General features: G+C 39.0%; 1 protein-coding gene across 3 annotated transcripts in view; it reads left to right on the top strand.

Annotated features, from left to right (window-relative positions):
- The window catches only part of foxp1b (forkhead box P1b), a 40,028-nt gene extending 32,013 nt beyond the window's left edge, over positions 1–8,015 (top strand). For 2 of the 3 annotated variants that reach the window (XM_034695328.1, XM_034695340.1), the window contains 7 exons: positions 721–925; positions 1,119–1,195; positions 1,874–1,975; positions 3,296–3,417; positions 4,223–4,292; positions 4,488–4,654; positions 7,198–8,015. In XM_034695328.1, the coding sequence (XP_034551219.1) occupies positions 721–925; positions 1,119–1,195; positions 1,874–1,975; positions 3,296–3,417; positions 4,223–4,292; positions 4,488–4,654; positions 7,198–7,342 (888 nt within the window). In that variant the 3' untranslated portion in view covers positions 7,343–8,015. Of the gene's footprint in view, positions 1–720; positions 926–1,118; positions 1,196–1,873; positions 1,976–3,295; positions 3,418–3,687; positions 3,887–4,222; positions 4,293–4,487; positions 4,655–7,197 lie in introns of all 3 variants that reach the window. The other variant, XR_004632922.1, reaches the window with a different exon arrangement.
- Positions 8,016–13,295: the final 5,280 nt, after the last annotated feature.

Raw genomic sequence — 13,295 nt, 5'->3', positions numbered from 1 at the left:
CTCTAGCAGGGGGCCAGGCTAAAATTTTCCACTTGACTGCTGCTCCATTATGGTAGCTTGGCACTTGGCTCCGAGCTGCCACAGCTGCTGAGAGACATGCTATACCTTTGGAGCATTTTCAGTAATATATTTAGCTTGTAGACATTATTACTTAAATGCATCCTTCTCCTTCGTTATAAACGCAGGCCTCAGTGGTACAGCAAAATACTATCTACAAATGCTGTCCATGAAAATACTGTGAGGCAATCTTTACTGTGACCAAGTTAGATAGACTAATTACTCATCAGGTCACCTCCAAAAGCAACTCATAATTCCTCACCACACAATTCGATTTTTCATGAAGTACAAACTGGCTTCCACTTTTTAAGAATGAAGCTATAATTTTCTGAGCTGTTTTGACCACTTCTCTTCATGCTCTGTGCAAGCCTCAATACTTACTCAGCAGACCCACAGTGGGTGAATGCGGTGGGGGGTGTTGTCCGAACAGGACAAGTGGGACAAAAGATTTGACCTCAGGCCTGACACGCCATCAAGAAAGAAGGAGGGGGAGCAAAGTGTGGAGAAAAATAGGTGGAGAAGCTAAGTTCCATGTATGCTTTTTAGAAAATTAAGGGAATGTAAATGGATCATCTCAGTGCCCAACTTAGACACAGGGGTGATTAAATGACTAACTGTGCTCTTCTCTCTCTCTTTCTGTTTGTCCCATCTTCTTCTCCTTAGCTCAACCTTGTGTCCAGCATCACATTGTCCAAGTCAGTCCCTGCATCCTCTCCCCCTCTGAGCTTGCCCCAGACCCCAACCACACCCACGGCGCCCCTAACGCCCCTTTCCCAGACCCATTCCGTCATCACAGCCAACAGCATACACAGCATAGGTCCAATGAGACGTCGCTACTCAGAAAAGTACAACATGCCCATCTCTCCAGGTAACAAGGGAGGAACACACAAACTCAAAAATATCAATGAATGCTTGGAACACTTGTCACAAGAAAGAGCTGCATCTGTGTGAACACATAACCATTATGATACTGATATCAGTTGTGTCAGATTGTGCATTACTGTTGATACCTGATCATTTATTTCATGTTATCACATTTTGTGTTTTTACTTTCTTTACAGATCTCAGTCAGAACAAAGAGTTTTACATGAACACTGATGTTCGGCCACCATTCACATATGCCTCACTAATAAGACAGGTAAGGAATTTGCTTGTGCTTTTAACACACACATACACAAAATTGTTCATTTATATATATATATATAAGTAGATGAAGTAGATGAAGCAGGTGAAGACTCAACTACTGAGGTTACAAACTGCATTTGTTCAACTTATTTCTCTTTTCCTTCCTCAAAGAATTTCTAATACAAATCAGAGTGAGGAGATAAATCACCTTTGAATGAACGAAGGATGTGTTCCTGATCCAAAAAACAGCCACATATGACAACTGCTTTCGATTAAGCATTTCAGTTTCTGAGATTATTACCAAATTAATTTCACACAACAGTAGGGATGAACCTGCCTTAAGGTGGCCAGTCAATTACAGCCCAGCCGCAGCAATCTTGGATCTCAGGAATTAATCTGAGCCAGCTATAATTGCTGCCTTGTAATCTGCTTGAAAAATGTTTTTTGCTTGCCCTTCATTTTACTTACAAAGAAAATATATTCAAATCTACCATTTTGACTGAAAAGCGCAGAGGACCTCTATGAACAGAGTGAAGAGAACAAGGCAGCACATAGTTTCTGTGCTGTTGTCTGTTTTTCTTCATTTCTCAAGAGAACACACACTTACCCACATGCCTCTTGTGAATTATTGATCACTCTTTGAAGGAGACAAAATTGTAAATGTTTGTTTCTGTCACTATTCCTCATCCAGGCAATCCTCGAATCTCCAGAAAAGCAGCTAACACTAAATGAAATCTACAACTGGTTCACACGCATGTTTGCATATTTTAGGCGCAATGCAGCGACATGGAAGGTAACTTTGTTGTTCTTTCTGACATCTTTCAATCAGAAGGAGACATTGTGATGTTAGTGAAAATAAGATTCTGTTGAGTGCTTAATAAAATTCAAGTATTAAACTTCTTTTTATGAACCTTTGTCCAAACATGACAATACTCAGCTTAGTCAGTCCAAATATTTGTGAATCCTTGTTAAAAAAACAACAACGGGAGAGTGAATCAAAATTAAATGACTCACTGTACATGTATACAGTTGTGCTCATACATTTACATACCCTGGCGGAGTTTATGATTTCTTGGCTAGTTTCTGTTGTTATTATGATATAAAAAGAGTAAACGCAGTTGTTTGACAATAAATGGCTTCACCTAACCACTAACCATGAGTGAAAAAAGTGTTTTTTTCCCGTCATTCATATTCTCTGAAAAATGGCCAAAAAAAAATCACAAATTCTGCCAGTGTATGTAAACTTATGAGCACAACTGTATATGTTCTGGTAATAGGTGGCTTTAGTTAAACAAAGCAGTGTTTTCAAATCGCTTCTAGCTGTGCCACTATCACTCACTTCTAAAGGGAACACTGTGTTTCGTCTTGTAACACACCTTCTTTTGTCCTTTCGTAAAGGCATGTTGGTGCTATAAACATTAGATACAGTTGTGCTCATAAGTTTACATACCCTGGCAGAATTTGTGATTTCTTTAGCCATTTTTCAGAGAATATGAATGTTCGGAGACTTTTTTTTTTTCACTCATGGTTAGTGGTTGGGTGAAGCAAAATTTTTATCAAACAACTGTGATTACTCTTTTTTATATCATAATGACAACAGAAACTACACAAGAAACCATAAATTATGCCAGGGTATGTAAACTTATGAGCACAACTGTATGCAACCCACAACCACAACACATACTACACACATATTACACACTCAAACACATGCTCAGCATACCTCCTGCAATAACACATGGGTCATATATGCAAGTCTAGTTTCATGTTTAAGTGATTTGGTTTTAACGTACTATTTTAAATTTGTCAGTTCAAAAAAAAATTAATAATAATACGTTTTTTTTTTTTCATAAATACTGCAGGTTTTTCTTTCTAATATAATTCATAATAACAATAATTTGTAAATCATCAGAAATGGCAGCCAAAAGGGTGTCAATCAATAGGACACCACTAACTCTAATGCCTGAACCCAGAAATATGAAATTGTTGTATAAATAATTTGAAACTCATACTTTTACTTCTCTCAGTTCTCCAGTGTCTGTCAAAAATATTTATTCTGTGAAATATTTTCTTGATATTTTGCACTGATTCCTTTCTCTCTTGTTTTTTTCAGAATGCAGTCCGGCATAATCTTAGCCTTCACAAGTGTTTTGTGCGAGTAGAAAACGTAAAAGGGGCAGTGTGGACAGTCGACGAAATTGAATTCCAAAAGAGACGGCCTCAAAAGATCAGTGGGTAGGTACATCCTTTAGAGCACTGACTAGTGTCTGTCTCACAGTTCATATTTACAGAGGCTGCTGCTTCACCTTCTCATTGTCTCTGTGCCATGATGTCTTGAGTCCCTTGCCTGCTTTTGCTTGTCCCCTTCATTATTTCAAGTGATTTTTGATGATTCCTCATACCCCCAATGGCTTTTTCATTGTGATCATCACTCTCTACTCTCCTCTTTGTGTCTTGTCTATGTCTGTGCTCTGTCTGTCCCGTTGATCACTGCATCTGCATCAGGCTGCCCCTCCCCCCGCTGAGTTGCTTTTCCAGGGTGCCATTTGCACCAACCTTTTCCTGCATAGGTGCTTTGTGAGAGTAAAGGATGAGTTTGGGTCCTTTTGGGCTGATGGTGCTGAGTTTAAGCGTGGTCCCACATACACCGAGGTTACCCTCAGAAATACAGAGCTGATGAGAACACAGTCAAGCAGATTGTACAGTAAGCACTTCCACCTGCCCTGCAGACTTCACAGGCAGAGCCCCCCAACCCTCCAATCTCTTTTGTGATTATAGTATGTTTATCATGCCATCGACCATGCTTTAGAGAGAGCTGCTTTCATCACTTGAAATGTGAAATGTTGGAGATAGTTGTGTGACAGTGTGTAGTGATAGAACACCTTAGGACTAGAGCCTTAATATCCACTATACCAGCAAATGTATTAAGTTCTTATACAAAGTGCATTTATTTCCTTTTATGAAATACAATACTATAGCTGAGATGCATGTTAGGTGAGACATGAGCCTGAGGTTGTAATCTGATTTTTCTTATTCGCAGGAGTCCAGCCTTAGTAAAGAACATCCAGACCAGCCTGGGCTACGGTCCAACCCTCTCTGCTGCCTTCCAGGTAGAAATAAAAAGTGACTTTATCTTAAGCAGAACCCTTAAGGACAGTATGACGAAACTCTCAATCCCTTCTGCCCTGCCACAGATTCTTTGTTTTGAGGAGGTTGTATTTGTATGAAAGGAGTGATGGGCAACTGAGAAAGTGCTGACAACTCCCTTCCATTTCACATTTTATGCTTCGGTCTTTGCTTTTCAGGCTTCAATGGCAGAAAACAACATACCTCTATACACTACTGCTTCCATTGGAAGTCCCACCCTCAACTCCCTTGCCAACGCCATCCGTGAGGAGATGAATGGATCAATGGACCATGGAAACAGCAACGGCAGTGACAGTAGCCCAGGACGCTCGCCCCTGCCAGCTATGTGAGTGGCATTTGCACTTTCTATCTTCACTAAAGTCTGTGTAAGATATCAAAAGTTTCAGCTGCCTACTTCCCTGTGACAGCAACATACTTAGTATATTTAGACAAAAAGTCATTTCAATGCCTGCCCAGAGAGGGTCTAAAATAACCTAATGCGTGGCATTAGATGAAACAGAAACAATGCTAAGAGGACAATACATCAAGTTGAGAGGGGATACAGAGTTGTATGTGGGGTCATGGCCAGGGCTGTGGCTTGCCTCCATGCAGAAAAGGAAACTCCACCTTTTTGAATAAAGAAAAGACCGGAGCCACTCTGTTATTCTAGCAGCAAGTTTATGAACTTTCCTGCAAGTGTTGCGCTGTCTATCTGATTCCTCCTGTAATCAGCTTTACAGTTTGTTAAAATATTGACTGAATGCCAGCGCACAGTGACAGACATACAGCTTCAGTAATGCTCACAGCCCTCTGAAGAAAATAAAAACTAAATCATAACCACTATAATTGAGTCATCTTCTTAAACTCTCATGTAGGAATATTTTGTCAGCCTGGAAACCGCAGGTCCCTTTTCACTTTTTATATAGGAGAGTCTGCTGGGTTGCTTGAAGCCTAGAATAATACAGCACACACTGCATCGTTTCCAGATGTGGGGGCAGACCACCAGTGTACAGCTCCGGTAGACTCAGGGATGGCCCGCTGAAATGTCTGAGCTAGGGGGAAATTCTGCCTGAAAACAATAAATGTGCAATAATGAGCTCCTGGCCAAATGAAGGAAAGTGCCATCCCTAATCATTGTGAACATAGCCCTGAGCGTGGCTGTGGAACAGGAAAGGCAGAGACAGGATGGGTGTGTTGGCCTAAAGGCTGCCTGCTTCTCCCAGTACCCCTTTGCTTTCTATCTTTAGGCTGATGAAGCTCAGAAGCTCTTTCTCTATAATTATGTGTATTAGCTTTATTCAAGCACAAAATAAGTTATACCTGTTAAAAGAACCCTCTCACAATACATTTACCAGCTTATTTAAAATCAATGGGTTGGGTACTAAATTTCATGTAAAGTAGCACAATCCCTGAAAGTCTCAGCAGTAAACTAACATGTGAATTTACTAACATGTAATGTGGTGGTTCAGCTCAGACTGTTCCTCACACAAGTTCATCTGAGGTGTTCGGTATGTAACATCATGTGCTTTCCATATGTCTAAGTATGCATCTGGTTTACAGAACACAGCTTTTTAACATTGTGGATAAATTGTGGCAGTTCTCGATAAAAACAGCCAATCTAGGATCCCGTTACTAGAGATAACTAAGTATAAGCAAAATGTAAAATCAGCTTGCAGTTCAGTGGCGTAATGATAACAATTTCATGTCTGCCCTGCAGCCACAGAGACAGACCTGAGGCAACAGCACTTGTGGAATTACTTTGATGTGATAAAAAAAAAAGCTGGGTTTACTTTTACCTTTTTATAATTTAAACAAAAATATGTCAGCTCATTTGCATATCAGTGTCTCTATCACAATAGTTGCAAATCACACAAGACATCCTGGTGTGAATAAATCAAATGCAGGCTTTGGTGATGAAGGATCTGCCAGTTGTCCTTTGTTCTTGTAGTAAATGAGCCCAGTGCCTCATCCTGACACCACTCTACCTTCACTTCAGCAGCCTGCCACCCCTGGCAAAGTGGCAGGTCCCCTGCAACTGCTATTGAAGTTTTTTTTTTTTCTTTTACCCTCCTCTTTACCACAGCCAGGACTCCCCCCACTCCCTCACCCACCCTCCTGCTTTATTCCTGCTCTATTCCTGTAATAAGAAATTTGGCAGATCTCATCTCTTTAGTGGCTCTTTTGCCCAGGCTGTGAGCTGGGGGCTCATGTTTTTGCCTTGTTTACAAGTGACAGAGTTATTATTCTCTGAAGGGCTCTGTTTCTTATCATAGTGTTGTGCCGAGTATGCCGCCGCTGCTCTCCTTGTGCGCCTTTTCTGCCAGAGCTTTTCTTCCCTTATTGACACGTGGTTGAAAATATGCATTAATTCTGGAGTTTAAAGCCTGTACAGCAGTGTCTGGTCGCTGTGTTTGCTTGAAGTTGATTAATGATAGAAGCCGGCTCAGGGTCGTCCTCTGGAGACCCGCCTTGCAGGTTGTGCATGTTAACGAGCAGGAAGGAGAACACACAGCGTGCCGGTGATCATTCGCCACCAGGAGGCTGACAACAGCAGCCCACTTACTCCCAACAGTCCATTCTCTTCTCTGCTCGTCTCACATTGTTAATCTTCCTCATTTATCAGTTCTAAGTGAATGCCCTGTTGTCAGTTGCCATGAAATAAAAAGCCTGCAGCTTTGCCACAATTTCAAAACCCTAAAAGAAAGCTTTAATTATCACCAGCACCAGTGAGACCCAACATTTGTTTTTGTTCCCCTGTTTCTTTTTTTTCTGAACAGGATCTGCAAAGGTCTGTGTTGTGTTTATTTTATGCCTGGCTCTGTAAAAGTTTATTTTTATTTTTTTTTATGAAAACGGGAGCTACATTTTCAGTTTTTTCTCCTCCCCCAGGCATCACATCAGTGTTAAGGAGGAACCTCTGGACCCTGAAGACCACGAAGGGCCTCTCTCCCTGGTCACGACTGCCGATCACAGTCCAGATTTCGATCACCACAATGATTATGATGACAACCAGGGCCAAGATGACATGCTGTAAAACTAGCACCACCCCCTCCCCCGCTTTAGAAGCAAAGGCAGTTTTTGGTCATCTGGGAGACAGAAACCCTCAGCAGATAACAAATGCAGACTTGCAGTCTCAGCCACTGTTGACAGTTCTAAAATGTCTCCACGTTGACTTTTTAGTGCCATTACAATACAAAGATAGTACATACACAAAAAACAATGCTCATTATTTTTTTTATGCTGATTACTTTTTATTTTTGATTCAAGAAAAGCTTCAAAACTTCAACTTCATTTCTAACCATGTGTCGGTTAGACCTTTTCGGTACGGAGGCAACATGTTTTGTGGTCAGAGACCCTCAAGAACGTACCCAGCAGACTGCAAGAGATATATTGTCTCTACCCAACCCCTCTCCTCCTCTACCCCATTTCATTTTTTCTCCGTCCCCCTCCCAGACAAAAAGAATTTGACCACAAACTCAAGAGAGAGAGAGAGAGAAAATGACTGATGTTTAATTTACACCCCCTGCATGTTCTGTGTATGTGTGTGAGAGGAAGAGTGAGAGCGGAGTTCTGTTAATAGCCACTGTCTTCAACACTGCTCATTGCTTCGATTTCTTATACGATGAGATGGATGTTGTTTTTATTTGGGTGTCGTTTTTGTTGAGAGGTTATAATTTAAACAATAAAAAACTGTTTTTTATATTAAATGCTGTTTTTTCGTTGTAACTGATCAGACCTCATGTCTATGATGTGGAGATTGTGTGGGACCAGCACTTGATGATGAATGTTTATGTTTTGTTTTCTTTATATTAATTTCTGAACATACATGAAGCAGAATATCTGATACCAAGTAGTGTTTTCAGTCATTTACTCAACAAAGCTCACAAAAGGTCACCCGTCTGATGTGCAGCCTTCTGCAACTCCCTTTCTTCGTACCTCTTTTCCCCCTGCATATGAAGTCCATTGGAAATGCACTAATCATCATGAAGCCTCGCTCCATGCATCAATGAAGTTTAATTTAAGATGGGAATGAATGACAGAGAAATCATGCAGGTTATGATTTATCTTTTTGTGAAATTATACTTTAAAACAGCCCCTCACTGCACAATTTGAGATCACTACCGAGCTCTTCTTTCAAGGAAAATAATATGTCAGGTGTGCAGTGGTGAGATAATGTTTCAGACAAAATAATTGTTATTTCTGAACATGACTGCTTTTTGTTAATCTGACATTTCTGCTTTTCCACACCGTGTTTTCATTCAGCATGTGCACTCTCTGTTTCATTTGTATCATGGGCATAACTGGTTTCAAGTTTTTAGCCAGTTGTATTTACTGCATGCTGAAAAAAAACTCTTTATTTTTCATCAATGGAAGAAAAATCCAAGATTTAATTATTACACATTCCAGCTGATGAAAAGGCCCAAAAACACGGCACATGCCATTTTGGGAGTATGGATACTTTAACATTCAATGTCACCTGAGAGCCAAATTTTTTAGTCCACAACATTGAACCAAAAGGAATCCACGTACAGTAGATATGTGATGCAGCAAAATAACAGAAAAAATCATCTTTGGTAGACTATTCAAATTTGGGGCAAGGAAAAAAACCTGGGTCATAAGACTGCAATCAACAACTTCTGATATTTTATTTATGTAGTTTTATTGTTTTTTGTTGTTTTATCAGGGTTTCTTTGAGTTATTGGTGATTTGTAATATCTTGTTATGTAACTACCAAAGAGATACTACTAAGTCAATGTTATGGGTTCCATGCAATAGCAGATGAGGCCAAATACCCCCCGTCCCCCCGTCCCAAAATTTCAGCAACTGGCATTGAGCTGGTGGCAGATTAACGGGAGCAAAAAGTACTCCTCAAACTGGTGTTCTCGTTCATTTAAAACCAAAGGGGGAGTCTTGAGCAGGGCGACTGCAGTAACGCTTGCAGTGACCAAAACTAATATGAGAGCCACTGACAGTCTGATGTTATGGGGAACAAATTAGGGAAAAATTCTGTCTGTATTCCAATAAGTGGAGAAGAAATCATATTGATCAAGAGCTGATTTGTGTGCTCAGGAAGGGTATGCAGATACAGGAGAAATATACAAGTAAATAAAAACAGAGAACAATGTGAAAGGGATTCTTGCTAGATCACACATGAATTCATTGTTAATTATCTTTTGTTCTTTATTTATTTGTATCCTTTTTAAAATTATTGTATTCCCACTTTTTCAGGGTTTGAGTGTCTTTGTTAAGATTGACAAGACTTAATGCTTGAGTTTTGTGTCCATCAACTTATTACTTTTTTATATTAAAAGGCACTCCTGTCAACTGATAAGCTGGGTAAAAGGTACTTTATGACGGATATTAGTTTTATTATCATTATTTTTATATTCACAGCTCATTGTCTAAAATTGAAAAAAGGGCGATCAATGGTGTCCAGAAGAAGCAGCTGGGTCAGTTTACGCAAGTTGAGGAACATGAGAATAAGGCTAAAGCACTTCCATAACCCCCCCCCCCCCCCCCCCCCAAGTTATGTCGCAGATTTTTTTGGTATTCAAACAAAGGAAAAAGTTCTGGTGGGATTAATACATTCTCAGCATGCATAGCTTGAAATTATTAAAGATAACAGCATGAGAAAACCGTTTTTACGCATACCTCAGTTCAAACTAAAAGGAAATGAATGAATAAAATGAGAAAAAATGAACTAATGTTTCACTCAGATGCACTTAGTTGTATGTCTTGCATGTGTATTCTGATACTTAAGAGAGACTATTATAAAATAGAAAATGAGATCAGAGCTTGTTACTTTCAAGTTTTTGCCATTTTTGCCAAACCAATCCAAACCTCAGGCCTGATGTCCATTAAACTCTCACCCAGCCGTGTGTGGCACTATTCAACCTGTTAAAGCCTGTTCTCTAATGTAAAGGATGTTTTTTATGTTAGGTTGTACATACATGTCATTAACCTGTCCTTCTCTCTCGCTCTCCTTCTCTCTCTTATTTTTTCTCTTTCTCTCTCTCTCTCTCTTTAAGATAAATTATGCATTTGTGTATTATGAATCACAACTGCTTTGTATTGACTGCTTTGTATGAAATAGCTATGAGAAAAACTGCTGTATTGGTTTAGCAAACTGTGCTGCAAATGAATTTTACTCAGAAATCCTCCTTAAAAAGAGAAAAAAATGGAATCATCAACACAGACATTTGGGTGAGCAGGGCAGGGGCAGGCTAGGGGGAAGGGAGATTATCCCTTATTTAGGATTTTACTGTAATATAGAAAACAGACTTTTCTCTGTTATCATTGACCTAAGCATTTTGTACAGATTTTTTCTCACTTTGTGTTAAGCTGTTTTTTGATACTTATTTTCATGTTATCACTGCCTTCTTTGGCTGTATGTTAAAGATTACTGCTCTTAGAAAAAGGGCACACTGGTATTTTCCTTAACAAGATGGAGATACCGTGCATGGCTAATCCCAGGGTCAAAGAGATATAGGGCTTGGGGGTTGATACGGTCTAAGTGGTCAGTTATAAAAGGGTTTATCAATGTAACGATATTTTATATGGAATTAATACGGAAAAAGTGCCAAGATGTAAAGAATATTTCAAATTCCTGTTGTTTTTTGTTTTTTGTTTGTTTTTTTAAATAAATTAATTACACCCATGCATCAAAGATGTGTCCTTCTCACCTGTGTCATACAGTTTTATTGGCTTTAAGATGTTAATAATTTTATTTAGAAGGTCATTGTAAATGAGTCAAACCATTATAACAGGCAGGTAACAGGTGAGGGGGTGCTGAAGACTTGCGTTTTAAGATCTGATTCCTCAACATTAGCACTGGCACCATGAGCTAAGACCTCTTTGTTTTATCCATTACCATCTGTTTTAGGAGGCAGACCAAGAGCTGTCAGGGTTTAGTCATCCTGCAGCAGCTCTCTCTCTTTCTTCTTGAAGATGGACTCTCTAGTTTATTCTTGCTTTTTTTTTCTGTAGGCATCTATAATTGCTCACCGAACGTCTGTAACCTTGTCGTCGTTCTGTCTCTCCGATGCAGACTCTGTTGTAGTCAGTGGTGATGACTGACTTGGGCATTTTAAACATGCAATAAAATCCTGGTTGCTCAAATAATCTCATCCAAGTCACTCATTGTATGTTCTGTGGGGTATGGCTACACAGGGCTTTATACTTTTATACCATAACTGTTTTAAGCTTGTCTGATGACTGAAGGTTTAACATAGAGTTTTTTCAAGTGAGGCCACTTTCATTTTGACCTGCACATCAACAACGCTTTTTTCCACAGTAATATCCTTTACTAATCTGAATTACAATCTGAATGTTTGGGGGGGACCAATTCTAAGAAATCCAAAATGATACGAGCAGATGTGTAATCACATTACGTAAAACAAGACGGTCCTTCCTGTGTTGTTTTCCTCAACACTCATGCTGGCAGATGAGTGTTATACAGACGTGTTTGTCATTTCTTGCAGGACTCTTGTCTCAACCTCAACATTAAATTATACCATAATTAAAAATTCAATTTAGGTAACTGCATTTGACAAGCTATAAATTTTAACAACATTAAATTTCCAGAAATATTAGTGATATGGACTTGGTGACAGGAGCTAACGCTGACAATTTTTACGGCAGTGTTGCAGGTCATGATGGCCACTAAACGGGAGACAGAGTTCAAGTCTAAGCACTTTTAATCTTGTGAAACAAGCAATTACAAATACTTGCATTGATTTGTTAAAAAGCTTTAGGTGGCATAAATCGTTTCTTACGGAGCTTATTGCTGGAAAACATAAATGTCAAGTGTGTTATTAATAAGGCCTTTGAAAGACAAGATTTAATGGAAATGAAATAAAATCACAAGCAGTATTTCACTGCATGGTCAGGATCCATGCATATCTATGATATTTTTATGACACTGATCACAAACTGGTTTAGAAAACATAAAGGTAGAGCGAACACGGCAGTGGTGTTTAGGTGCACAATCATTCACTTAAATACATCCACAGTAACTTGTTAAATAAACATATAAAGTTCCAAGAAGTGAATGAAAAATTGTAGATGGATAGGTCTGTTCGATGTATTGGTAGAAAAAGAAGTGATCAAAGATCAAAATTCCTTGTAAAACATTGCTATTGCAAATTGCAATATTTTTAATGTATTTCCTTATCAATTATTTTTTCATTTGAATGACACAGTGAATAAAAAAAGGAGAGTATTTGGCTAATTTCTTTAAGGGCTCCATGATGATGACAGTGCGACACATATAATCTGATTATTTATATTTTACCCAGGTTTGAAGATGTCCACCTCAGATTCGCCCTTTTCACAAATGTACTTTAAATCTTCCCAAGCTTAATTCAATGATTCAAGGTTTTTTATTGTCATACCAACACAAGCTGTCGCATGAGGTGGATTGAAATTTTGTTTCTCAGGTCCCGTTTAAAAAGCCACAATAAGAAAACACAATTAAAAAAGAAGACAAGCAAGAGCGTTTAAACTGCAATAGTAAGGCTTCTTCAAAACATGCTCATAATTTTGGGGACAAGCAAAGAGCGTGAACACATTTCAGATTTGCTCAAATTGATGAGATGTGTCTCAGGTATTCAGCCTGTTGATAGTATGGATATACTGCTTGTGTATAGGAGTGTATGATGTAACCATGTTTTTAAATCATCATATATTACACTTTGTAGTGTACTGTTGTTTCCTATCTCAATGAAATAACACAACTTGGCTGATTTGTGGGTAGTAATTCCACTTTATTGTCGTGTTGTCAGAAGTGAGCCTCCACTTAGTATGTGAGAGCAAGCTAGAACTACAAACACCCCCAATTCATCTCCATTATTTTAAGGGTGTAGCAGTAATCAGTATCAGTTTACTGAGAAAAAATATCTTTCACTTCCTTTAGATACCAAAATGAAATGTAGATATCTGCTTGTATTTTATTCTAGTCAAAGCATGTGGCACAACCTCATAATTTT

The sequence above is a fragment of the Notolabrus celidotus genome, chromosome 1 (assembly GCF_009762535.1).
Source record: "Notolabrus celidotus isolate fNotCel1 chromosome 1, fNotCel1.pri, whole genome shotgun sequence".
Taxonomy (NCBI): domain Eukaryota; kingdom Metazoa; phylum Chordata; class Actinopteri; order Labriformes; family Labridae; genus Notolabrus; species Notolabrus celidotus.
Note: the sequence above shows the minus strand (reverse complement) of the source record. Positions and strands in the feature narration are given on the sequence as shown.